We start from the raw sequence: 25,782 nt of genomic DNA on the forward strand, positions 1-25,782 counted from the left end.
ACACAGCATTTAGTAACAAACAAACTTTAGTTTGTTGATACACAAAGTACGTTGTTGAGTAAATCTCCCATGACAAGTAGCTTGTAAACCAACGATTAGCATCTTCAAATCAACAACAAGATGTAATTTGTTTAGCTCTAAATCGCATAGAATGTGTGGTCTGAAATAGCAGCATTTACAATTAGCACAGTAAGTTTATACACAAAACAGATGCAGTACAATATGATGGTCCAGAATTATCGATTTTTTTGGAAGTTAGATGTAACGTTACATATAAAATCATAGAAGACAAGTCTTCTACGTAGCGCCATTATAGTACCCTTTTTTGACTGAGATAGAGAGATATACAGGGACTAACATTACACAAGAAAATTTTGTCATATGGTCCCCTTACCTTGTTGTTTGTCCGACCCGCGGACTACTGTGTACAGAAGATGGGAGAACGAGGATACCAGCAAGATCCAAGATCACACAAAAACTTCCCCTCGGCCTCTGTCGCAGCACAGCTAGCACAGCGCCACACTACCCCAGCTAGCAGACACCGCAGATGACCCCACTGTTGAATCCTGACACAAGTGTCACACCGCAAGCCCGCTCTGGCGTCACCACTGGAGAAGAAAATGGACTCTCCCATGGGTTTCACTCAACATTCCTAGATACGGATGTGAAGCGCCCACACATGTGTCCACACGCGTTACTATTTTTCAACCTCAGCCTACATAAATATCTATTGATAGAAACGAGGAAGGAGGCTTTAATCCAAATCCTGAATGCCCATTTCTGGTAGAACATAAATTTCCGTCCCCTTCCGACTACCCCTGAAAGTGGTATCGCCCGAAAGCTTGATGGAGTAGCCAGAAGTGCCCCTCGACCTGGTAAGGGTCCTGCAGCAGACCGCTTGCCTTTGAGATCCTTTGAGGTCCTTTGACCCTCTTTTGATACGTGGTTACAAAATAAGTACAGAATGAAGAAATATTATGTCAATATAGGGGTAAGGGTAAAAGAGGCGAGTTCTGATTCACGAAGCAAATCGTAATACCAATAGTTCTTATACTGGTTCAGATTCAGCTTTTTTAATTCTATGAATTCAAGATGATGGGGATCTTCGTACCGTGGAGAATAGAAACCAGACATGAACTTTGCAATAGAATCTGCCGGTATTCCCTCAGGGCTCAAACAAAAATCAGTTTATGGTAGATTATATGCACTGTGGATTATATGTAAAGCATGAACGGTCATTTGTGATTAGCCTATCATTAGGAGGAAGTTGGAAGATTTTGCACTGAGTAACAGACTATGGCCTCTAGAAAGATCTAGAAACGTACAAAACATCAAAACGTTTGTGCGGAGGGGGAGAGAGGGAGAGAGAGAGAGAAGGGGAGAGAGAGGGAGAGAGAAAAAAGAAAGAAAGAGAGAGACGCTGGCCCCCACTGAAAACGAAATTCACAAGGACCTTCGCCCATAAAAAAGTGCAGAACGACAGAAGACGAAATTTGCATTGACTACGGATCTAACAACTGCAATAAAATTATCAACGCCCCTCCCCTCCTCCCTGGTCCGTCTCTAATGCCGCAGTTCCCTCAATACCACCACTCACCGAACTTGACCTCAGGCACCAAGATCAATGGTGTCACGGTGCTGTCTACTCTCTTAATACCCACGAGTGGGTACAAATTACTTACATGCCGTGGAGGTAACACTCCCGCGTTCTGTCAAGGCCACGGTAATATTTCCTGGGTACAGAATGTTTAGCTTCCCGCGGCGTACCTCGGATAAGATCATAACATCCTCCCACTTAACAAACCCCGCCGGTAATCAATTATTCTCGGTACTAGCTCCGTACAGCACGTACCCAGGGCGAAGTGTGCATACGCGAGACCACATGCGATCAGCCTAAGGCCATGTTGATTCGATTATATGGATAACATCCTCTGGGATCCCCCAAAACTGATGCGAGCGGTTGAAAAAAAAGTTTGCAGATGTTGGTAGGTACAATTGTTACGTTTTCCTTGCTACCCGTTTCTATTACAAACTGCCTCTGTAGATTTACTAGGAAATCGTACCGATTCTACCTCCTATATCTGCTTAGATATTAGGTACGGAGGTAGTTTGTATACGTAGTTAGGGAGGCAGACAGCTAGGAAAACGTAACGATGATTTTTGAATTACCACCCAACATCTGCTTAGAAAATGGATGACTGTGGCATGGCTTTGATACTGCTATTCTACCTGTGATTTGCGTTTATCAATCAATTGCCGAAATGGAAAAGTCAACTGTTAACAGTAACTAGACACTGCTTATCCCTTGACCAACGTGCATATGGTGCCTCAGTTGCAATGTTTTTCAGGCATGTCGATGAGTCATTGTCTTGTAAAGAAGTCATCGCGGTATTTGAAGGATTTTTAGAAAACGTTCCTGGGTTGGTTTTTATATAAATGAATATAAATATAAATGATAGATATAACATCAAAAATACACGTTGTGAGTTTTTTTTCGCTCAAAACTGTGGCTTGCGTGCGTTTTTTTATTCGGAAACAGCTACATGCATACATATACGTACGGTATATGGAACACGACATGCTTAGTTCTGCTCGTGCTGCTCTGTATGTAATGGAGGGCCACGCCTAATCAGACGGATGGATTTTATCGGTACATAAAACCCATCAACACCTCAACTCGCTAGATATTAAAATCTAGTCTCTACCAGACTCATTGGGTTGTTGAAAAAAGAGCGAATGATATGCCAGAGGCATGTTGGCAACCCTGTAGACTACTTTCCGAAGCTGGCATGGTATTCTCCTTATTTAGCCATTTTTTCAACAAACCAATGACTTTGGTAAAGACATCCGTGGTATCTGATGAGAAGCCGTCTCTGATTAGCTTGCCCCAGGAGAAAGACTGAAAGGGCGCGGGTAAACTATAATTACATTACAGCTTTCACATTTGACATACATGTACGTGCCTCTATGATATTCTCGAATGCATGATGGAATTGCCAAATATTGTCACCTTCAGACACAAGATTACTTTGTTAAACCGAGAAGATGACAACAATTTTGTCCGACTTTTTCCCGGATCCCATTGCATGCTGGGAAACCTGGGGCATCATGGGTAGCGACGGGGCAAACAAAATCATTGCCATGGCAACATAGACCGGACACAGTGCGCGTGCAGTACGGTCTATGTTGTCATGGTTATGATGTTGCCGTTTTCCCCTGCGCGCTATCCATAATGCCTTTCGTGTTCCCGGCATATAATGGGTTCGTAAAAAGGTCTATACTGACAGACTGGTGTGCACAGAAAATAATGACGTCACGAGAGTAGTAAGCGTTAGGCACATATTGCTTTCAGCTCAATTTCTGATACCCAAAGTAATTAAACTTATAGTAAAGCGAAGTTAAAGACGTCACAGACACCTTTCAACAAATAGATGAATAATATATGTATTCCTTGGGTAATATAATGTTATGAATAAATTAAGATATCTGATAAATTGTTTTTCAATAAATATGATATTGACAACCACTTCACCGACGATTTATATGTAAACTAACATCGTACCTTTTTTTTCAATTACACGTGTCTTCCTTCTTACCACCATGAGTCCACCCTACGAAGAGCTTTAATAAAACTGAATATTAAAGTGAAAGTGAAACTTCGGGGCGCACACTGCTTGAAACAGAAATAGCACCAAATTTGTCAAAGGCATCCTCTCATAAAAAAAGATTCGTCCAACTGTCAGTTCATCAAATTTGCAGCAGTATCTACCTCATGCAAAGTGGTAAGACGTATAACAAACTTCACCATTGACGATCAACGATCATCGACCTACATGATAGCACACTAACCTGGTCATCCCGGTCCCTCCCAACGCTACAGGCTGGGCCTCCTGTAAGCTTCTATAACGTAATATGACCTTATACATGTTATATATCTCCGCCTGGCCAACTAAGCCCACCTAATCATTTTTTAAATCCTTGTTATTAAAGGATCTTCCTCAGGGGGCTGAGACAAAAAAATTTCCTCGGGGTCATGTTGGCCCTGGTGCCGAAGAGCTAACCTGTACCACCCTGCCAAAAGTCTTGGATCCCAGGCTACTAGCCTTAATATCCTAACTTATCAGCGACACCAAGAACCCGATCTATTGAAATCTGCTTTCACAGGCGCGTCCTGGACACGCTGATATTAAAGTTATATTACACACCTTGAAGTAATCTACACATCGCTAGTTTTAGATATTTTCACGTTGGAGCTGATCTTGCTCTTGGCGCGCACTGACGTCGTCTCAGTGTCGTCCTCGTCAGAACTTGAAGACGTCGAGGCAGCATCTACGTATTTGACCCTGACCATGGTTGTCCTTGCGTTTGATGTGGACTCCGGTAGGGGGCCGTTCTTGAAAGTGACGGTTTTAGTGGGAGACTTTGCAACCCCTGAGGTCGTCTTGGTTGTTGAGGGGGAGGAGGAGGATTCGAATCCAGCCTAAGGAGGAGAGAAGAGATCATTGTAAACACCACTTTACAACTTTACATTATGAATAAGTTTTCTTTCTTTGGGAAGCTCAAAGACAGCCAACGAAAAGGAACTTGACAAAATGTCTGATGCTACTGTGATTCTTGCTAATTCCGCTAGGTGCCAGTGTGGTAAGGGCCCATAGCATCAAACACACCACATCCAAAGCCGTGCGAATCGTGGTAACGTTGATAGAAGTGATTGTATGGTTTTGAGTACATAAAAGTTCCATATGCTGAAGAAGAGTTTGCGGTTTACTTTGTCACCCTTTAATGCATTTTCGGACCGTTCATTTATGAATCGTACACTACTCTCAGTCATTCAAAACTAATAATGTTAACGAACCAAAGTATAAGGCGAAAAATTAGAGGCCGATTAGAAGCAACAAATGCCAACACCTACCATTCTCCGAAGCCGGTCGTTTTCCGTCTGCAGACTCCTGATTTGTTCCGACAGTTCCCTCCAGTCAGCCGTGACCCTCCCCAACTCAACCGCGTGCCGCTTGGCTTCATCGGTAACACGTCGAACCTGCGGCCATATTATAAACATCAGCGCAGGCGTGAACGTACTAACATATACGTAAGCCCAAAATGACATGGCGAGAGAAAGGGTTTTGCGCCGATCTCTAGATTTTTCCGTGCACGTGTCGTTCTAGGCCTTCGTAAATCACTAGTTTGCAACTAGCCTGACGACAATTGTATCAATATCGAAAGCTGTGACGTAGTAAAGAGAACAGTACCGTTACAATGATGAAACTTCGCATATATCTTCATCTCTTCCTTATGTTTTTCGTCCTCCTTTTCTTTTCACTCCTTTCCTATAAGGATCCTTTTCTATATATCTTTCTTCCTTTTCGAAATTAGTTTTTATTGCCTCCTCTGTTTTCCGTATGTACATTTCTTATGATATCAAAATAGATGTATGGCTCCGGCTTGTTTTGCATGAATTGTTAGGCGTTTTCGGTGCGTATTCGTAGTGGTGCTAGCCTAGAGTCCAGCCTTATCATATTACGTCTGCTACCCAAGCTCCGCTCCTCGGCGAGGAGCAGAGCTTGGGTAGCGGACGTAAGGTAATAAGGCCTTAAGGCTGGACTTCAGGCTATAGTGGTGCACGTTTTTCTTTGTAAATGTGGCCCGAAGCCACACATCTGCTTGGAGTTTGCTGTTTTTGCACAGCCGGTACCCACCCTCTCCATGTAGTACGCCTCCAGGTCCTTTTTGGTGTTCCTGACGACCTTCTCGTAGTGACTGCGCATGTCCATGAGGCCGGTGCTGCAGTGTATTTCGTCGGTCTGACACCGCTTTCTTAGAGCCTCGTTGTCACCCTTCAGTCGCCGGTTAATCCCGGACAGAGCGGTAATCTCCTAGCGTGGATAAAAAGTACATGTTTGGAATAAAAACTAAAATCCCTCCGCCCAGAGGTGTCGCCAAAAATGTGACTTCAATTTGCCACATTGGAAAATACGTGTAGCGAACGGGGGAATATTTCAATGTAGAAATCATTTTTAGAGGTTACGAGCTGAAAATCCGTACCCAAAGCGGCTAATAGGTTGGGGGTAGATTCTGGTTTATTAGTGGGCATAGGTTTGTATATACTGACAGAAATTTGACATTAACTGGAGCAACATATCAGTTATGTTCATCTGACCAATCGTTCAATAACTATAGTTTGGTTACTAACCTCTCTAGCCTCTGACAGCTGGTTCTCTAGATCTTTCCTGATGCCGGACTCTTTCTCATACCTGGGATCGAACAGCAGAAACAAGTGTTAGGTTTGTTAACACGTAGTTAACTTGTCTCCTCTTTGTTCTTGATTTGGCCTGGGATAGACCGATATATATCCTGTTAAATGGTTGTTGAACATCTTGAATTCTACAAAATACATCCATCCTAAGACGAGGCCAAAATGACTGTGGCCAGCTGACCATAGACAGTGGCAAGCTGACCATAAACCTTCCCGGCCCGGGGTCATACTCATAGTACAGTACACTGTAATCATTAAAAAATACACAGTAATAAAGTACAACTTTGCGATTCAGTTTGTCTGTTTCCAGTGCATTTACTCACAACAAGTGATCAGTATCTTTAAGTACAATGATAGATATCACACCCAAAAGCGATAGAATATTAACTGCATTTGATTGCACTTCAGGATGTAACGTTAGATGTAGTTGAAGGCTTTATGTTACTTAGATACTCACTGGTATGCCCTTCTTCATATATCAACGTGCTTGTAACACATTTATTGCTCTAGATCACATTCAAAGTCAAGCAATATCCCTAACCAGCAAGTTAACAAAACCACGATGATTATGGTTATCAAGGTACGTTTATGAATGCGTCCCAGTGCATTGAAAGAAAAGGCTCATATTTGACGGACATTCAGCCACTCTCTCATTGGTTATTCTGATTGTCATTCTCCGATTGATTGAACTGCTAATTGTGATGGACAGTCAGGGTCTGTTTAATAAAACAACGGAATGTCGTCCGACGGCCGCTAGTCTGGCCTTTGCGTAACAAAAATGTTTTTGATCAGTTCGTTGTACATATTTAAGAGAGATTGATGCCACGTTTTGGCGTACTAATCATGACATGCAAACGGTTTCCCCTGTCAGACACCGCGTTTAGTAAATGTAACATTACAGTGAAACCTTGATTCAATCACTCAAGGGACTGAGGAAAATGGTTGCTGAGAACAGGTGGTTGCTCAGTACAGGGTGGTGCTAACTATGTAAAAATGGGCTGGACTGTTTAACCGTTGACTTGCGAATGGAGTAAGTTGCTTGCTCCAGGTAGTTGCCTGCGCCAGGTGATTCCCCCCCCCCCAGGTGTGACTGTAGTTATGACCCCGGTGGGTGCCTGCCTTGGGCAAGGTATGTGTGAAGGACTGTTTGTGGTACATTTACAAAGGTTGTTTACAACATAACAACATGTTTCGTGGCTTATTAGAACACAAAAACGCAGGGCCGTCCCGTTTCGATGTTTGTAGACATGCCTTCACCATTGTCGCATGACGATACCATCCAATGCTTATTCAAATTACCCAGTATTCGTAGCTTTTCACGTTCGAAAAGACACCGTATTGCAGCAACTGCCATGTCCTTGAACTTTGGGTACCACACACGGTAAGTCTATTGACCAAATGATTACAGACAGACATGACTCGCGATGTACCCTCACCCCTCCAACCTGACATGGTATGACCCCTCACATAGATGTACAATTTACAAGATAGGACAAGTTTATTTTACATCGATGAAGACATCAGATAGATTGTCTAAACTAAAAAAAAGGTTGTGTTCCTAAGAAAACTATGTTGTACATGTATATCTATCCTCTCCTGTTTTATTGTCGCCCATTTTCACCCCAAAGGACACAAAATGACAGGCTAAGTTCCAGTGATGATAGGAAGATTGCTGGCCGTAGAGATCGTAAAAATGACCCATTGTTCAGGCTAAATATGTGTGAGTAATTCTATTTAGCCTGTCGAAAATTGTTATTCAAGCACAGTGTATGCATTTCTTAGATTTTTTTCTCTCAGATGCTGTGTTGACAAACTTCAAACGTAAAGAATTTGGGAGGATCTTAGTTACGGCTATTTCAAATCACGAAGCAAGCTAGGTGATGATTTGGAGCAATCCCCTATGTCGCATGTTGTCGGATTCATTTGGAAAGTTTTCTCCAATAGCATTGACACTGACATCTTGCAGGCTGCGACTTGCTCCCAAAGTTATGGTCTGAGATAGGACTCTTCGGATTGGCGTTTCTCGGTCACATGACCGTGACGTCATTTACCGTCCGCCATGTTGGTTGGTTAACTAAAGGCGTGTACGAACTGCAAAGTCATGACGTCAGCAATGTTCAAAAGAGTTGGTTCTCCTCCACTTCAACATACATGATGTACCTGACCTTCGCCTCTGCATACTCAAAGAAAACCAAAAGATGAACCATTGTGCGTTCAGTGAACAACCAGTAACCATGTCGTATTCATCCACCGAACCTATCTGGTTGTAGCAACTATTCACGGTTGTCTGCAAGTTGTGACGTTACATGTAAGCATCATGTAACTTTAGGCTATCTCGCTCTATCGAAAGATATTCTTTGGGCCGCACATCACCCCGGGGTATTCTGAAAGTGCACTGACCCATTGAAGGCCCCAAACCTTCACAGGATGTTCAGCTGCCACTCACATGACTTACTATTGCGTCTAAATCAGAGCAAGGAGGTTATGATCAAAGACAGCGGCCTTCAAATAAACTTAATGACCTGCATGATAGGTGTGGTTGGTTTCAATGAAGCAAAAACTCTGACTACATTTTCATGCAGTATGATTGTAAATTTTGGTCACACACTAAACCGGCCAACATGGCGTCTAAAGTTGTCCTGTAAGACCTGAGGGTAACCTTTTATCTACCACTCCCTCGTGACATGTTTCGAACTACTCAGACCAAGGTGGGGTGGGGTGGGTTTTTTAACGTACTCGAGGTGTCCGGGATCTCTTCAAACATGGGACCTCCTCTTATAATACATCCCATCTAGAGGACGTCCCTATCCAAAGCTAGGTACTTATTTTCACTTGAGTGTAATAAGGAAAGTGCACGTGCCTTTCCCAAGGGCACAACATCGAGAGGCTGCTAGGGATTAGAGCCCAGAACCTCCAGACTTGAGTCATGACGTCAACAACCACAACATGAAGGCCATACGATGCCAATGTCTATAGCTATTTAAATGATTTTTGAAATCAAGCTCCTCGCCTCTTCATCAAATACAGTTTTGGGGAAGTAAAATCAATTGTCAAAAGACAAAAATACAGACATGTCAAATCATTTTGATAGGCCGATCCTGACTGTCCATCACAATTAGCACTTCAACCAATATAGTAGAGTGGCAATTAGTGGCTCAACCAATGAGAAAGTGCCTGCATGTCTGCCAAATGTTAGAATTTCCATGTTGTTATTTTGCATTTCTACGTTTTGACAGAGGTGGGTGTGGTTATGGGATCGGTCTTCGTTGATAACTTTTTCGTTTTGCATATTTTTCTTGTCAAACATAAGTGATATAAGAGAACCATTTTACAGGAGTGACCCTCTTTTATTTATAGTATTCCATAATAGACCGGTGTTGCCACCTGGTTATCATCAAGGTCATCGTGCCCTAGACTGTCATCAAAGGTCGCTCTAACACAATAGCTCCAAGCGAGACTTTATTTGTCAGTCGAAAACACATGGACAAAACCAACAACACCTTCGAAGCTTCGCCTTGCATTCCTTTCGATAGAACAACAAAGGAGAGAGTTCCATGATCTCATATCTTCGTAGAATGATTATTGTCTCACTGTAGATAGTATGCCCTGATTGGCATCATTTATGTATGATGATGTTAACATCGACCTAAGTGATATATGTCACAAATATGAATTCCCATCATAAACAAATAGCAAACGTTTTGACGGAGTACCGTAGCTAGCTGCTAGCAGGCAAATATGATAAAGATCCATCTATAACTTTTCAAGTTATGTCGCCCACAATCTACAAACAAAAGCACCGAAACAAAGTTGCGCCATTGGATTATGCTATAACATAAGTTACTAACCAGCAATATCAGATAATTATCTGTTACCACCCCTCTCCCTTTTGTGTAGTGAATGTGTTCTCCAACGAGCCATCAAATCGTGCCTTCCTGTACGGCTTACCGCTATTGTGTTGTTTCCCGTATTTACAAATCCCCGGTGTACAATAGATTTGCCGACATGTTAAGGGTGAACTTTACGAACAACAGTGATTTCTTTAACTTCATACCCAATATTGTAATGAACCTACATTTCAGAAATTACATTGTATCACCATTTTCATTACCATCAATTTGTTACGCTTAATGTTTTATATTCAAAATGCTTTTGTTTTGTGTTATAGATTTTATCATGTTTCTCCTTCAAGGCACTTTGTCATGTTGAGATAAAAACATATGACAGCCTCCAGTTTAATTGGGGAATTCCAGTTTAATTTAGGACTACCTCCCACATTTCTGCAATCTTAAACCCAAATGGCTTAATATCACATCTGGTAGGTAAAAATGAAGTTTAAAATATGCAGCAGCCATTGGGTATTATCCCAATTCTTCAGAATTCTGCAGATTTCTGGAGTTCCAATTCTGAGGAATTCCGCAGATTTCTCCACAATTCTGCAAAATTCTGCACAATTTCTCAGAATTCTGACAATGGAGCTAGAATTCCTGCAGAATTCTAGGAACTGAAATCAGAATTCTGCAGAATTATACCTTTCAGCACTTAAATCTTCCAACTCGGTGCTTTCTTCCTTTAACATTGTGTTTTCTTTCTGCACATCATCTCTCTCTACCTGCATGTTGATAAATTCTGAATTCTGGCTCCATTTCCCAGACTTCTGGCTCCAGTTCCCGGAATTCTGTAGAATTCTGCCTCCATTTCCCAGAATTGGGCTAATCTACAAGGGTCCATCAATGGCTGCTGCATATTTTTTAACTTCATTTTTACCTACCTGATGTGATATTAAGCCATTTAGGTTTAAGATTGCTGAAATGTGGGAGGTAGTCCCAAATTAAACTGGAATTAAATTAAACGGGAGGCTGTTATATTTGTTTTCTGTTCTTTAATTTCATACCGTTTACCGTGAATCAAGAGTGGTATCCATTAGATTTATCAACAACCTATGTCCATAATTTTCGATAGAAGTTAGAAAACAATTGTACTGAAAGACAATCTTTCCTATGTTGAAGATGCCACACAGATTTATCGACTGTTGGTAACGTAAATTGTGTACAGTTGATAGATTTTTGTAAAGAGGTCCGTACCTGCTTTTGTAAAGGTCCAGGTCTCTTTCCAACTGCTCTGTGCGCCGAATGTGGGCATTGACGTCCACCTCGACATTCCTGGCACTGATGGACGTCATACTGGACTGTACCGGGGACAGAGCGCGTGAGGACACCGGGGACAAGGCACGGGGGGACACCGGGGAGAGAGCGCGGGGGGATACCGGGGAGAGAGCGCGGGGCGCCGGGGACAGAGCGCGAGGGGACAAGGTTCGGGGGGACAAGAGGACGTCAGGCGACACCTGAGAGTGTCGGGTTTCGGCTTTGGGCGACAGAAAAACGGGGGAGAGCGTAGGCGGTGATATGGGGATTTTGTTCCCGAAAACCTCGTCCATGTCCACTTTTTCTTGCTCCCCGTCAACAAAAACATGGCCATTCAGCTTGGTCTCGATGTGGACGAAGTCCAGCGGTTTCTCCTGTCGGTGGGAGGAGGCGTACTCCCCGCTGGAGCGGCGGCTGTGAGCGCGGAGAGACGGCGCGCTGGAGGTTCTAACCAACAGGCGGGCCCGACTGGTGTCTGCTCCGTAGATCCGGCTCGTGTCGGCTCCGTAGGTCCGACTGACTGACTGCGGGCTGGTCGGGGACGTGTAGCCCGTCTGTACAGAGTAGGAAGGGCCAGTTCCCGAGTCGAATGCCCGAGAAGGAGCACGAGTCGACCCTGTGTAGCTTCTTCTTTCCCTGGAGCCCCGGACAAAGCTTGTCCCAGCCCATCGGGACGACACCGACTGTGACCGCGACCCTGAGCCGAAGCTGAACAGATTGCCTAGCGTCGACGCCAGCCCAGACCGGTGGTAATTGCTAGGGTAGCTCATCGTTTATCTAGCATACCGGTCTATACCTCTCACCCGAAAAACAACCTTATATCTCGTCCCATCTAAACGTACTATTAACAAGAGCCCCGGGGAGTACGTTTAAGCAGAACCGGTAAGACGACCAGAGTATGGCGACTGAGATTCGCAGGTCGCAGAGATGAACAGCGGACAATCATGAGGTCATGCGAGCTAGCCGTGAGCGGTGACATCCAACACGTATCAAAGCTCCCGTGTCCTTTAACAATTGACTGGATACCTTCTGTAACACTGTAAAACTCAGATAGCATTTGCAGATATACATTCAAAGATATGTGACAACCAACAATCTATTTAGGCAGAAATGTATATATGTATATATATTGTGAGAACGGGAAGGGTTCTTAGTTGTCAAATGAGCATCTCAATTTTTCACGGCCCCATGATTATCATGGCAACCTGTACAGCCCACCAATTAATGAATGTATTACTGGCACTAAATAGCTACGACTGCGCCCTTTCGATTAACCTAAAGGTTGAAAGACAACAATCCACGGGGCCTGCACTGGATAGCCCAAGGGCAACCGTACATTGTGTACGTTGTTTGAAAACTTAAGCCAAACTTTCACTGAGTAATGATTTGGGGTCCTTTTGGGTTGGGTTTGATCATTGGGCACGTCATAGTGCTTTATGTTTGACACGTTTAAATCTGTATGCTTAAGAAACCACGAATTAGATAACACGATATCAAAATACGTTTACATAAAAGCAGAATCGTCAAATAAGACATCAAAGAATGGTAGTTTAAAAATATCACATTCGACGTCATGTCTCCTAGGACACTAAGGTCATACTCCATTCGTTTTTACTAATTTCAAAGCCGTCCTTTGTCAAAAAGCCAACTGACATACCAGAATGACAGTAACCCTGAGTTTAAACCACCATCATATGCTGCAGTACGTAGTCATAAATATTTCAATGGTGTGACGTCATGGCGCTTTGCTAGGTATCAACTTTCTCTCTGGGGCATGGGCTGACTCGTGTACATGACTGATTTGAATATATGTGGGGATCTGCCAAAATCATAGATGGGTAACGCAAACTGAAATTTATGAAGAAGACTATAGGACGTGACAACGGAGACACGGGTCGTAAGCACCAGTTAACCTGTGTCGCCCCCCGTCTCTGTTCAGTGACGGCCGGTGGGCTCGACTGTACACTTCTTCTTTCACTGCTCTTACAAAACTGAAATTTGTGCGCCTGTTAGTGAAGGAGACAATAGGATAAAATTCCCAGGAAACAAGGAGGCAGGAGATGGCATTTGAGTGATAGTATGTGAATATAGCATAAACAATAGTGAAGACAGCAATCGTGTGGTAGGGGGAAGGATTCTTTAATCATTCTGAAAACTGCAGTGTCTTTAAATTTGTCAGCAATAACTCAAATCAGGGGCATCAATTGGTATAAAGCGATGTTGGCTGGATACAACAAAATGATGTCAGCATTTTCATTATGCTTATTAATTTCTCCCACAGGTCTAAGGCTGTACTTGTACTTGAGTATAAAAAGAATATAGTAGTGACAAAGAAAGATGCATGTTTCAAAAGGGTGGTTTACATACATGGAGCATGTTCAAAATATAATGCCGTACAAATATCACATGTACATGTGACGGATAAATATGGTAACACATTTTTACAATAAAAGAAATCCTTTTGTGATAAAACAAGCAGCAAATGTGAGAACTGTATGTTTAACTGCCCATGCCTTGGTAGACAAATATTAAAATTTCTATTCAGAAATCTGGTGTAACATTAGCTAAACTTAGAGGAATTGACATCTACATTATGAAATCATTAAGAAATATTACATGAGTGCAGAAGTAATAATTTTCTGTCCCAACCAAGGAATTATCACCTCTTAACATGGATTGCGACCAATGGAAATTTTACCTTGATAAAGGAATTATCACCTCTGGGTCCTTATATTTCATAAAATAGACTACATTGTATCACATTTGGGTCCATTGAGAAGGAAACATAAAAAACATGGGTCCTTAACAAAGGAATTATCATCTTGGGTGTAAACCCATAGGATGGTTACAATAGAATATTGATAAAGGAATTATCACTTCTGGTTCGTTATCAAAGGGATTATAAACTACCACTATTATCAAAGTGGTCTTTAACAAAGGAATTGTTACCAAAAAGGTCTTTAACAGTAGTACAGTATTACATTGAATGAGTCCAGGGAATTATTACCTAATGTGTCAAAAACAAAGGAATGATAACCTCTGTTGGGTTTATCACCTGATGGTGTATTCAACAAAGGAATTATTACCCTGGATCAGTCTCAGGGTCTTCTTTTGGGTCATTAGCAAATTGTATACCCTGGATGAATACAGGGAATGAATCCTGGGAATTATCACCTAAATGTGTCCAAAACAGAGGAATTATTACCCTGGGTGAGTCCCAGGGAATTATCACCTTAACGTGTCCCTAACATAGGAATTATTACCCGACATTTGTGTAGGGAATTATCACCTAAATATCCTGAACAAAGGAATTATTACCCAGGATAGTTCCAGAGAATTATCATCTAAAAGTGACCTGAACAAAGGAATTATTATCAAGGGTCTGTCCGAAGGAATTATTACCGTGGAAGGACCCTGAACAAAGGAATTATTACCCTGGGTCAGTCCCTGGGAATTATCACCAAAAGGTGTCCCGAACATTGGAATTATCACCTTGGATGGGTCGAGGGGGTTATCACCTAAAGTTGACCCCAACAAAGGAATTATTACCCTAGATGGATCTAAGGAATCTAAAGGTGCCATGAAGAAAGGAATTATTACCCTGGATGGGTCCAGGGAATTATCACCTGACAGTGATGTGAACAAAGGAATTATTACCCTGAGTCTGTCCCAGGGAATTATTACCTGGGGGGAGGGGACTGAACAAAGGAATCATCACCCTAGATGGATCTAAGGAATTATCACCTAAAGGTTTCCCAAAAAAAGGAATTATTACCCTGGGTCAGTCTCAGGGAATTATTACCCAAGGGGTCCCAAACAAAGGAATTATAACCTTGAGTGGAGTACCAAGGTATTATTACCTGATGGGTCATTAACAAAGGCATTATTACCCTGGATCAAATCTCAGGGGATTATTACCTAAGTAGGGTGTGTGTGTGTCTTAAAGAGAGGAATTATTACCCTAGGTGGAGTCCCAAGGAATTATTACCTAGGGGGTCCTTAACTAAAAGTCCCAGGGAATTATTACCTATGATATTTCTAGCAAAGGAATTATTACCCTGGGCTTTAAAAGTCCCAAGAAACAAATGGGAAGCATTCTCTTACAAAAGAAATCACTACCCTTCCAGGGAGTTACTGCCAAATGGGTCTTTAAAAGAAGTCACATCCTGGGTTAAGAACCAATGGATTATTATTAAAGGGTCCAGAAAAGAATCATTACCCTTGGTCAATGGATTAATAGCTACATGTACAAAATGTATAACCCAAGAGTCCTTCATACACAAATCACAAACTCCTACTAGCCACTATAGTAGGTGGTATTTTAACCATTCCAATACTGTGTTCTACCCATTACTGTTTTCGGATGACTCCTCTTTTCTCAATTAGCTACACACTCTTCATTTTCTTGATTATCATTGAGAATCTTATAATCTTATATACACAAATCATCATACCATGCACAACCTTGCCATCTGAAATAGCATCTTTCAGTTTACAATAAACCTTTATGAACCAGTGCTTTCAATACAAACTGTACCTTACATAAATAATCATTTGTTTTTTGGTCACTTTTTCCTAACACCCAGGGGGTGATATAAACTCCTCTACAGAATGTAGACAGAGACTTTCGATTTCCAACTGTCCTCAAGTTTTCTGAATATAAAAAGTTTTGTTTCCCACAGAACTAGATGTAGAGCATCTTACAATAAGGTCCCTGGCACTAAGATTCTGACAATCTTGTTTTCTTATTGTGTCCTCACTATTTCTCTTTCAAATCTTCCTCTCTTTTCACAACTTTCTAACAAATTGATCCACACATGCTCATTTTCTAGGAGTATGGTAACAAAAACAACAAATATGTACATGCAGCTTTGTTTTCATGTAAAATTGGCAAGTAACATGTACCTACCTAGACATAGACAACTGTGTTATAGACACAACAGGCAATGTGACACAACATTTTCAACCATGTGTATACTGCATATGCAAATATTCTGTACATTCAGTTCCACAAGATACACAACTCAGTCCAGTCATCATAAAGACAACCTTAGCTACGTCGTAATGCCATACAATCAATATCTTCATTCACATGTACAGAGACTACATATTATTGTGTTACTAGCTACAAATGTATGGGATATACTGTATTACATCTACTACTTGTGTGTACCTTGACTACCTATACATATATCATACTGTTCATACATGTACAACGTAACTATGTGGCAAGTGCATGAAAAAAAGGCACACACACAAAAAAAGTGGTTATAGAGAAAAATGCCCTGAGTATATATATACATATCTAGCTTGAATAATAACAATGGCAGATGGTACCTAAAGGTACTATATGTTTGTTTGCTTTCGTTCAAAACGTATGTAGCTAACTTTGAGCATACTTGTTGTTCTTCTCTCTACACAGGTGCAGTGATGTTCAGTTGAAGTGGCCGGGGCCCTGGATCAGCTCAGGGTTTGGCCCCTTGGCAAGGTGTGGTTTGGCCCCCTCTCTCAAGGCTGGCCCCCTCACATACTCAGGGTTGGGGCCACACTGCTCTACATACTCTGTCCTATATAGGTACAACAGTGTTCAGAAGAAGGTTAGATATCTGTACAATATAGTACACAAGGCTGCATACCTTAACGTAACATCAGGTACAGGTCCAATGGTTTAAGTGCAGGTCTGGATTTGTACCTGTACCTGAACCATTTAACAAGGTAATCTGTGGTCTTTGATGATGACAGAAACAGTAAATACAATGTTTATTATGTATACTTTCAGTATCTCATGCAAAGAACCTACTTTCGCAAGTGGATCTCAAATCAAAGAAGTTGTTTACATGTACTTCAATACTCATACAATGTTTTCCTCTTTTTGAAGAGCTTCATCTTTGGACAGGAATTACACCATCAAGTCACAAAATAAGTATGCACTTGAGTATCATCTTATCAGGTACAGTACTGGTACGTTGACATTTGGCATTTTGAACCTGCACCTAACAGACGTTTGCTACACAGATAGGAGAGCAATATTTTCTAAATCAGGCTGCTTTACAAGTAAAATATATCTAAGTGCAAAAGACTAGTCACTAAAAAGTTATTCAAACAATATCCACCATGATAACCCAAAATGTCAAAATCTTTCAAAATTAAAAAACAACAACTCACATGAGAAGTTCCCTGTTAGGTCCACTAAGCAGGGAGTGGTCTGGTCCATTCGGCTTGTTCCGAAGGGGGGAGGAATAGCCCGCACTGTTGGCACATGAGAGGACTCAACATGTATTCAACATTTAATGAATTCAATATCTTGACTTCACTTTTTTGCAAGCGCAAGTAAACGCTTTACATCATAAATTTCCAACAAATTACAGTGATTTTTTGTCAAAAATGATTCTATACATACTTTAATTTCCATGTGTGCACTACTTGTGGTTTTCTTTATGTGTTTTGTAACAATTGAACACAATTTTAATATTTGCAAGACTACCTTCCATGTGTGGTCCTAGCTGTGGTTGTAGCACGAGTTGTTGGCTTTGAAGAAGCTTTGATTCTGGACTGCACAGAGCTGCAGGGAAAGAAGAACAACTTTGAGCAAATTCAAACAAGTAACATTTGTTCATGTCTCATGATAACAAGTGGCAATCTCTTTATTGGCACAAGATCTTTATTGTATCTTCATTCTGAGACAACTAAAGGTTATGCTGATCAACTGGTTTCAATATTTGGAAAGTTCTGTCTGAATTTAACTGTGTAAATCTTTTTCACTGATATGTGTTTCACACTTTTGCCCGCTTCTAGACATGAAGATGACTGGCTCTAAGTCTTAGAGTTCATTTATCTTCTCATGATTTTATTTCTTGGCAGGAGGAACAAGAAGGTTTTTGGAGTGTTTTCCATTCGCTGTTGAAATTTTAAAGTTTAAAGATTAACAGTATTTTATAGGACTGGTAAACTTGTGTTCCAAGTGGTAAACAAGTGTTAATACTTGCCTGGAGCTGGATCCACCAACCATGGTCTTGATCCGACTTTGTTCCGCTCTACTGGACAGCGCAGGTCCACGGTGTGAGTCGGACTCGGGAACCCTGACAGGCTGGGACCGACGACTGGCGGAGTCGTCCCCAAACACGGGGGCGCGGTGTGAGCTGGAGAACTCCACAGGCCGGGACCCACTACTGCTGTCAAACCGGGCGGGGGAGGTGGTACGGGCGGGGGAGGTGGTACGGGCGGGGCCTGCTATGGTAACAACACAATAATTACTGTAAATGCATTTAAGTTTGCTGTGATTTAATTTCACTGTCAGGAGAAAACGGAGTGTTTGCTGTGCTTTTGACTTTGCGATAGCGCCATAGTTACACACTGCTACAGTAATGGAAACACAGCCAGCCTTTACAGCCAGCCAGTTAGAAACCACCTACTAGTGACCTGGTAAGAACAAATGAACAGGCGCAGCCAAGACATTATATCACTGTACAATGTATGGCATGTACATGCTGGAGAAACAAAAAGTGACCACTATGGCCAGGTGGCTACAATACAAAGGTGACTGCTAATAGAGGTTTGATTGTATATGAATGTGTTTCAGTAAGAATAAACAGAGCAGTTTTTTTAAATATGTTTTTGATATGATATGTTTTTGTGTATTTGCTTGCACATGTTACCTTTCTAGTTCTATTTTGTACATCAGAATAATACTAGCACACATCCTAAACATGCAAATTAACAGGTCTGGCTCTTCTAGGTTCTATAATGACACTAGTACTGTAGTACACATCCCAAACATGCAAATTTACAGGTCATCTGGCTCTTCTAGGTTCAACCAACTAACATTGCAGCAGTGACATCACATGTGAACACTCAATATATTCCTACCTGTTGGCTCAGTGACATGTGAAGATCTGGACCTAGATGAAGAAGGCTGCTGGTCTTCCTGCATGAACTTCAGTAACTGGACAACTTTCTGTTTGTCATAGTCAGCTGACTCCAGTGCCATCTGAACCACCGTGTGGGGCATGTTGGGATACAGGGCCTTTACCTCAGACCTCACTGGAAAAAAAGAAAACTTTATGTTTGGAACAAGGCTAAGTATCATCATTAAAATCATTTCCGTACTTTTTGGTGAATAGGGCAGTGTGAATCTCTTTGAATAGAATATCTATGACAAGCCCTTGGGCCACACAGATGTGCAAGCACTGCAGGGAGCTAGTCCATTGGTAGTGGTGTGTGTTCAACTTCCATATACTCTTTCTCATAGGTGCTAAGTGAGCAGTATGTACCATTTTTAAACCTAGTTGAGGTTTGCACTCTCGACCTTCCAAAAGCAAAGCGAGCAGAGCCCTACTTTCATCTCTCATCTCATCTATCCCTTAGCGTAACCTTTTTCTACCTTCTCGGTTTCCTGTTCTTCTTAATGCTTCACTTACTAGTAGGGCCATGATCTGTCCATTCTCTGATAACCATAATGGTTAAATGTAGGGTTTACAACATTTAAATTTTTGTGTACAAAAATAGTAAAAGATAAGATGGACACAAGAAGGACAGGAATGACAAACAACACAAAGAAGCATACCTCTATTTTTCTGGGCCTCACTAAGCTGTGGAGGTTGTGGGGCTGGTTTGGGTGCTGCGGTTGTCTTCTTAGGAGAGGGCTTCTTGGGGGTAGTCTTTGTGGGAGAAGTCTTTGGGGTGGTGCCTTTCTTACGGTACCCCATCTGTTCCAACGTCTCCGCAGTCTCTCGCTCATCGTTCATCAGACTGGTGACAACAACAGAGGAAGTCATCATTAGAGATACCAGCAGCTGTTCTTAACAATGTAACTATAGAGAAGGCCTTTCTTTAAAAACTTGGATGCATGGAAGTACAACTTTTCCATAGCCACCTCCAACATCTAGATCAGTGAATGAGCACAACTTAGTATATTCTCTGCTATTGGCTTGACACTGCCAGTAACACCTTACCTTAGCACCTTAGTTCCTCCCGTGCATAATTTTACTAGTAATACACTTGTTGACGAATGCTTTCCTATTGGTTTAAAATAGCGATAAACTAAACTAAACTAAACACACTCAAAACAAACACTATTACATGGGAGAGAAGCAATCAATTCATATATCACAGTGATGCATTTGTTTCTCGTAGTCGGTGAATCACATTACAAACGCAAGTCCTTGCTTTTCAAAAGGTTAAAAACAAACATACAGCTCAAGTGTTGTACTGATGATATCTCTCTTGGCAGCAGGGTAGGCATTACACAGTCTGTTCAGTGCAGCAGCATCAATGGTAAAGGATGTATCCTGCAAATGAGAACAGATAATTTTACTTTTCGTATTTCAAAGGAATGATTTTTACCTTTTAAAAAAAACTTTCATCAGACAGGGACTTAGTACTGGACTGTATTTATCTTTGAGAATGATATTAGAACATATTTAATCAAACTGAATACATTTTCCAAGAAATGACAGTGTAGAATTGTCCACTCTGCAAAACACAAGTAATGTGTTACACCACACTAGGCAAAATCGACAGTTAAAGACGTTAACTTGAAGGGAATTTGCAATGATGTTGATACAGCACATTGCAACTTGTTTTCCCTGCAAGACTCAAAGGACCACACTTCAAGTAAAAGGGAACTACCTGAATGAAAATCACTCTCAAAAGGTTTGTGTTAGACATGTTAAAAATCATTACAGACACTCCTACATGTACTTTCAGAAGAGAGATAACACACCAATTCATGGTTTGAACTGCACATGCTCGAGGGAAAATGTGAAGGCCCAAATTTGTAACCAGTTCTTTTCTAGACCATGTTTGATAGTGTTTTGCTTATGTCTCAGGGGCGCTCATTCTCATTTAAATGTACAAATGGCTGTGGCCAATGTGCTGTGCAACTCGTTTTTATGACGAAGTAAGACAAAGTCGTATTAAAAACGACCTAAATGAGAATGACATAAATGAGAACAACATAAATGAGAACGACATAAATGAGAACGAGCATATAGTCCACATGCGCAATTCAAACCGTGACCCGGGTAATAGTTTCACAATACAGAAGAGTACACAGAAAAATGTCTGCACCCATCACAGCAGAGCCTTACAGCCATAAAGCCCTCCTGTAGGAGGTTATGTAGCTCCCTGCCGGCAGCAGTGCGGGGACGGGGAGGCAAGTCTTCCAACTGTGGACATGCCAACATCCCTTCAAACGTCTCAAACAGAAAATAGTGTGCTAATAGTGACTGAAGAATGCTAGTGCTCCCCATGGCATCCCTCCCAAAGTTAATTTTTAATCATAAAAATTTACCTATATTGTAAGCTTTTTGCCATTTGATTTTAGAGCAGTATTTACATAAATTATGTAAGTAACATGTACAAAGCTACAAACTACTCTATGAAGAAACTTGTAAATGAGAGCGTCCTGTTTTTTTACCAAGGCATAATCAAATTCAAGTTATAAGAAGACTTGTAAGAAGAGAACTATCATTATGAAATATATGTTTAGGTCACTAATTCTTACATAAATACACATGTGCTTATGCCTATGGGACAGATGTAGAAAAAAAGGTACTGAAACACTACAGAAACAAGTGAATACCACACACAAAGAGTCTAAGTCAGGTGTAATACAAAACATACTGAGGACATACATTATGTTGAGTAGGGATACAAGGACATGTACTCATAGTAACAGAAAATATTTCAAGAGTCAAATAATCAACTACTATCCTTATCAAACGACACACCATGCTAACCTGTTCTTGCTCTTGCTCTCTTGCATGTTGTTGTTGTTGTTGTTGTTGTTGTGAACGTCTGTTCTGCTGGCAGTTCCAGCATTCCCACCCTGAAAGACTTACCTGTAGGATGATTCAACACAATGTATCAATTGAAACAAATGCACTTTTAGTGGCCCTGATTGTTGAGTGGTTAATGGATCTGGGTTTGACTCCTGACATTCTTGGTTAGACGTAGTGTCCTTGGGAAAAATTCTTTGAATGACTTTCCTCACTCCAGCCAGGTGTAAAAATGGGTACCTGACTTGGGGTCGGGAAGTAAAAGGCAGTGGTAGGAGAGGGATAGGCTCAGTCTTACAATATCATTCCCAAGGCACAGCGGACAAACAACCCACTGTACCTACAGCCTCAAAAAGGCCATGCATACTCTCCAAGAAGAAGTTTGGCTCCAGCTTGTTTTTGACCTCTTTTATGTGTATTTATTATAAGCGATAAAGAAAAACTTGGCTGGCAGACAAGAAGAAAACCTGACAAAACAGAAAGTCCCACAAAAGTGCCTCTAATCTAAAAACAAGCCAGAGCCAGAAGTAGCTAATGGGATCTTAACTAATACCATTTTTCACCTACTAGTATCAATTGAACACAAAGGCAATTGACCTGTCTAGTCTCTATCCTAAGTCAATACGTTGTTAACATGCAAAATTGGCATATGCAAAATAAGGCAAAACAAAAAAACATACAAACGAACAAACAAACAACTAAGACTTACCTCCTTGACATGGCAGGTCTTACACTTGGGTTTAGCGACTGGAGTCAGCTGGATGTGTTCTTGCCGAGGGCTCTGTTAGAAACAGCATTTGAAAATGATTTTTAAGCAGTCAGTCTCTACATGATTAGTAGATTGCAAATTACTGCAAATTTTTGACCACATGTATTCATATTTCAGTATAAAGAGAGTTTTTAGAGACCAGCGTCTGGTTTTGAAGTACATGTACCAGATAGCCAATACATGTATATTTTTTTTCTTCAAATTTTTGCCTGTCAAACTTTGCCTATAAAAATTGTATATTCATGTAACGTTGGGTAACATAAATTCGCGGGGTACTTAAATTCGGGATTTTTCGAAAACGGTGTATTTAGGGATATGTGCTAGATGCAACATCAGTAATACCGTTAGAAATGCAAACTTGACAGACTAACGTATTCAGAACACTGTCTGAAAAGCTTCGATAACCATGCATTAGAAGTTGGCTACGTCAAAAACTCTCCGTCCCTTATTGTCACAGTCTGAGGGCTTCGTGGGAGAATTATACTACATAGTTGTTCACTGTTCACAGACAAATGTCACATCCGCTTCCTGCTCAACACAATATTTACAATACAACTAATTAGAATCTCTTTTGGTAACCTACAACTGGACTCTAAGTGTGATTAATCATCAAAACGCCTCTTTGTTGCTACAACCAATGGTTACGGCATTACGGTGAATTTTCCCGCCGCCATATTCGTTACCCAGAATCCTGCTATTCGGCAGACGACAAACGTTTGCGAGGAACACTTTTTGTCTAAATGTTGTGTGTGATAGTGGACTGATGGCGATATTTTCCTCAAAGTTTGCTCTTAGCACAAGCAGAAACACATGGACATAGTAGTATTACCATCATGCCCGTAGCCAGGATTTTGAGTGGGGGGGTTCGTTTTAATATTTGAGGGACCATCGAGCGCCGCAGGCGCAAGACGAGCGCCGCAGGCGCGAGCTTCCTAGGGGGGTCCGGGGGTATGCCCCCCCGGTAAATTTTAAAAATTGAACCTTCTGATATGGCATTTCCAATGTTTTTGAGACGATTTCAACGAATAAAATCAGAGCCAAATTTAGCAGTTTTTCTAGGATTCCAGCCCCGCTGGTGATACAAATAAGTCCGCCCTGAAAAAAAACAAACTTGGACGTTACAAAGTGGACCCTGGAGCGTTTCAAATTCTAAGAATTGAACCTTCTGAAAGGTCATTTCCTGTGTTTTTGACAGAATTTGAGAGGAAAAATCAGAGACAAAGTCAAAGTGAGCTCGAGCAGGTTTTTTCTAGGATTCTAACCTCTGTGGCCTTGCTGGTGATGCAAATACAAATTAAGTCCGCCTTGAAAAAAATATTGAACATTGAAAAGTGGACCTTCAAGCCTGTGAAAGTGGACCTTCAAGCCTGTGGGGGGGTTCGTCCGAACCCCCCGAACCCCCCCTGGCTACGGGCATGACCATTTCTACGGCATCCAGCTAACGCCCCGATGAATAATGTACAAATTTCCATGACGGTGGGGGTGAACTTTGAGTGACGTTCTACCGACTCAACACACGGGTTGTTCCCGGAGGCCTGATGCGTGCGGTACGGCCGTTTTTTCGTGTTTTTTTATTACTTGGACACATCTATATCCATAGCACTCTCCTCAAGCCAAGGATGGAACGAATAGCTGTTGTATAAAATGTAATTAGCGGTAAGATATTCAAGACGAATCTTCTCTCCCGAATTAATGTTCACCCCTGTCCGACAACACCGCCATTGTGCGTGCGGCGGACGGTAGTTTCAAGTTGAAATATTAACAGTTATGGTATCAGCACGACTAGAGACAAAATCTACCATATATATGATTAGTGCAAAGATAGTACATGATACTGACAGAATAATAGAAAAAAAGGATGGTTTATTGTTCTGCTAGATTGATTTCAGTCAACCATTATCGGAAAAATCCCGAATTTTTGTTACCCAACGTTACATGTATTAGGCAACATCAAATTAATTTGTATTTGAATGCTAACACCTGATGCACCTGTACCTACCCTGGCAGGTGACCTGGGTGCAGCTGGCTGCGGCTGTGGCACCTGCATGGAGAATCGTGGGTCAGTCCAGCTTGTCTTCTTGTTGATGTGGTCAATGAAAAAGCTAGAGGAGAAGATATGATGTTGTTGTTATGAAACTTGAAGTATAAAAAAACTATAATATCAGGGTAACATAATCATATTTATAACAGATGAAAGACAAATAATGCCAGGGAAACAGAGAAATTCTGCTCTGGGCCTGCAAAATATCATGTTACATTTATCAATTTGTTGTTTGGAAGGAAAATAATTCATCAGACGTGCCTTCCGACTTCAGGACTCCAAAACTACTACCTTACAGAAATAGCGACCGAGAGGTCATCAACAACACAAGTTGTATGCAGACGACAGGCTGTCATGAGAAACGGGGTGTGGCAAACAACCATGTTTCTACCCCAAACACAGCTACAGAAATGCTGCTATACGCACCACTAGGTACTACAACATCTTCACGAAGTCTTACTATCTATATTTAGCCTAAAGGTGACTTACTATCGTCCTGTTCCGGCGTCATATTTGGCCTCCCAGCCATGAGGTAAGGGTTGGGCCGCCATGATGTTGTTATGTGCAGAATGCCACAGAGGAATTCCGATGGAAAGTGAGCAGACGATTTGTCGGCAGACGATTCTGTTTCCTTCGAGATAGAAACTAGCTACATATTTCGCACGCCCTGTCGTTTGCGTAGCCTGACAGATTTGGTATGGTCTGTAGAACGTGTATGGTTCAATAAAATGCGGATGAATTTTTATGATAGTCAGAATTTGGCTAGGTCTTGACCGATCGAAAAAAAAATCTAGAGC

General features: G+C 41.5%; 3 protein-coding genes across 4 annotated transcripts in view; all 3 read right to left on the reverse strand.

Annotated features, from left to right (window-relative positions):
* The window catches only part of LOC136428473 (uncharacterized), a 34,629-nt gene extending 34,036 nt beyond the window's left edge, over positions 1-593 (reverse strand). Inside the window, exon 1 of the mRNA XM_066418022.1 lies at positions 395-593. The gene's annotated coding sequence lies outside the window, so the exon portion shown is untranslated. The remainder of the gene's footprint in view (positions 1-394) is intronic.
* Positions 594-2,519: 1,926 nt separating this feature from the next.
* Positions 2,520-12,415, reverse strand: LOC136428476 (keratin, type II cytoskeletal 78-like). Its single transcript, XM_066418025.1, has 5 exons — positions 11,338-12,415; positions 6,191-6,251; positions 5,697-5,873; positions 4,913-5,038; positions 2,520-4,480 (listed from the first exon to the last, which is right to left on the reverse strand). The coding sequence occupies exons 1-5, from the start codon at positions 12,165-12,167 to the stop codon at positions 4,217-4,219; spliced, it is 1,458 nt and encodes a 485-aa protein (XP_066274122.1). The 5' UTR covers positions 12,168-12,415; the 3' UTR covers positions 2,520-4,216.
* Positions 12,416-13,520: 1,105 nt separating this feature from the next.
* On the reverse strand, positions 13,521-25,605 carry LOC136428477 (BAG family molecular chaperone regulator 3-like). Of its 2 annotated transcripts, none has more exons than XM_066418027.1 (11): positions 25,475-25,605; positions 24,944-25,046; positions 22,885-22,956; positions 22,137-22,238; positions 20,590-20,684; positions 19,961-20,145; positions 19,264-19,437; positions 18,384-18,624; positions 17,882-17,959; positions 17,563-17,646; positions 13,521-16,964 (listed from the first exon to the last, which is right to left on the reverse strand). In XM_066418027.1, the coding sequence occupies exons 1-11, from the start codon at positions 25,534-25,536 to the stop codon at positions 16,832-16,834; spliced, it is 1,329 nt and encodes a 442-aa protein (XP_066274124.1). In that variant the 5' UTR covers positions 25,537-25,605; the 3' UTR covers positions 13,521-16,831. The 2 variants fall into 2 exon arrangements, with proteins under 2 accessions (XP_066274124.1, XP_066274123.1); XM_066418026.1 differs by having other exon boundaries at positions 18,384-18,627.
* Positions 25,606-25,782: the final 177 nt, after the last annotated feature.

This window comes from Branchiostoma lanceolatum, chromosome 2, assembly GCF_035083965.1.
Source record: "Branchiostoma lanceolatum isolate klBraLanc5 chromosome 2, klBraLanc5.hap2, whole genome shotgun sequence".
In the NCBI taxonomy this organism is placed as follows: domain Eukaryota; kingdom Metazoa; phylum Chordata; class Leptocardii; order Amphioxiformes; family Branchiostomatidae; genus Branchiostoma; species Branchiostoma lanceolatum.

Bases quoted from the DNA above. Each gene is read 5' to 3' on its own strand.
- LOC136428476 (XM_066418025.1), bottom strand. From the start codon at position 12,167: ATGAGCTACCCTAGCAATTACCACCGGTCTGGGCTGGCGTCGACGCTA. The intron at 6,252-11,337 runs GTACGGACCTCT...GTTCGATCCCAG, and splicing joins CTGGACCTTTACAAAAGCAG to GTATGAGAAAGAGTCCGGCA. The intron at 5,039-5,696 runs GTGGGTACCGGC...ATATGGCCGCAG, and splicing joins AGGCGTACTACATGGAGAGG to GTTCGACGTGTTACCGATGA.
- LOC136428477 (XM_066418026.1), bottom strand. From the start codon at position 25,536: ATGGCGGCCCAACCCTTACCTCATGGCTGGGAGGCCAAATATGACGCC. The intron at 22,239-22,884 runs GTAAGTCTTAGT...ATCATCCTACAG, and splicing joins AGACCTGCCATGTCAAGGAG to GTAAGTCTTTCAGGGTGGGA. The intron at 18,628-19,263 runs GTAGGAATATAT...TTGTTACCATAG, and splicing joins ACATGTCACTGAGCCAACAG to CAGGCCCCGCCCGTACCACC.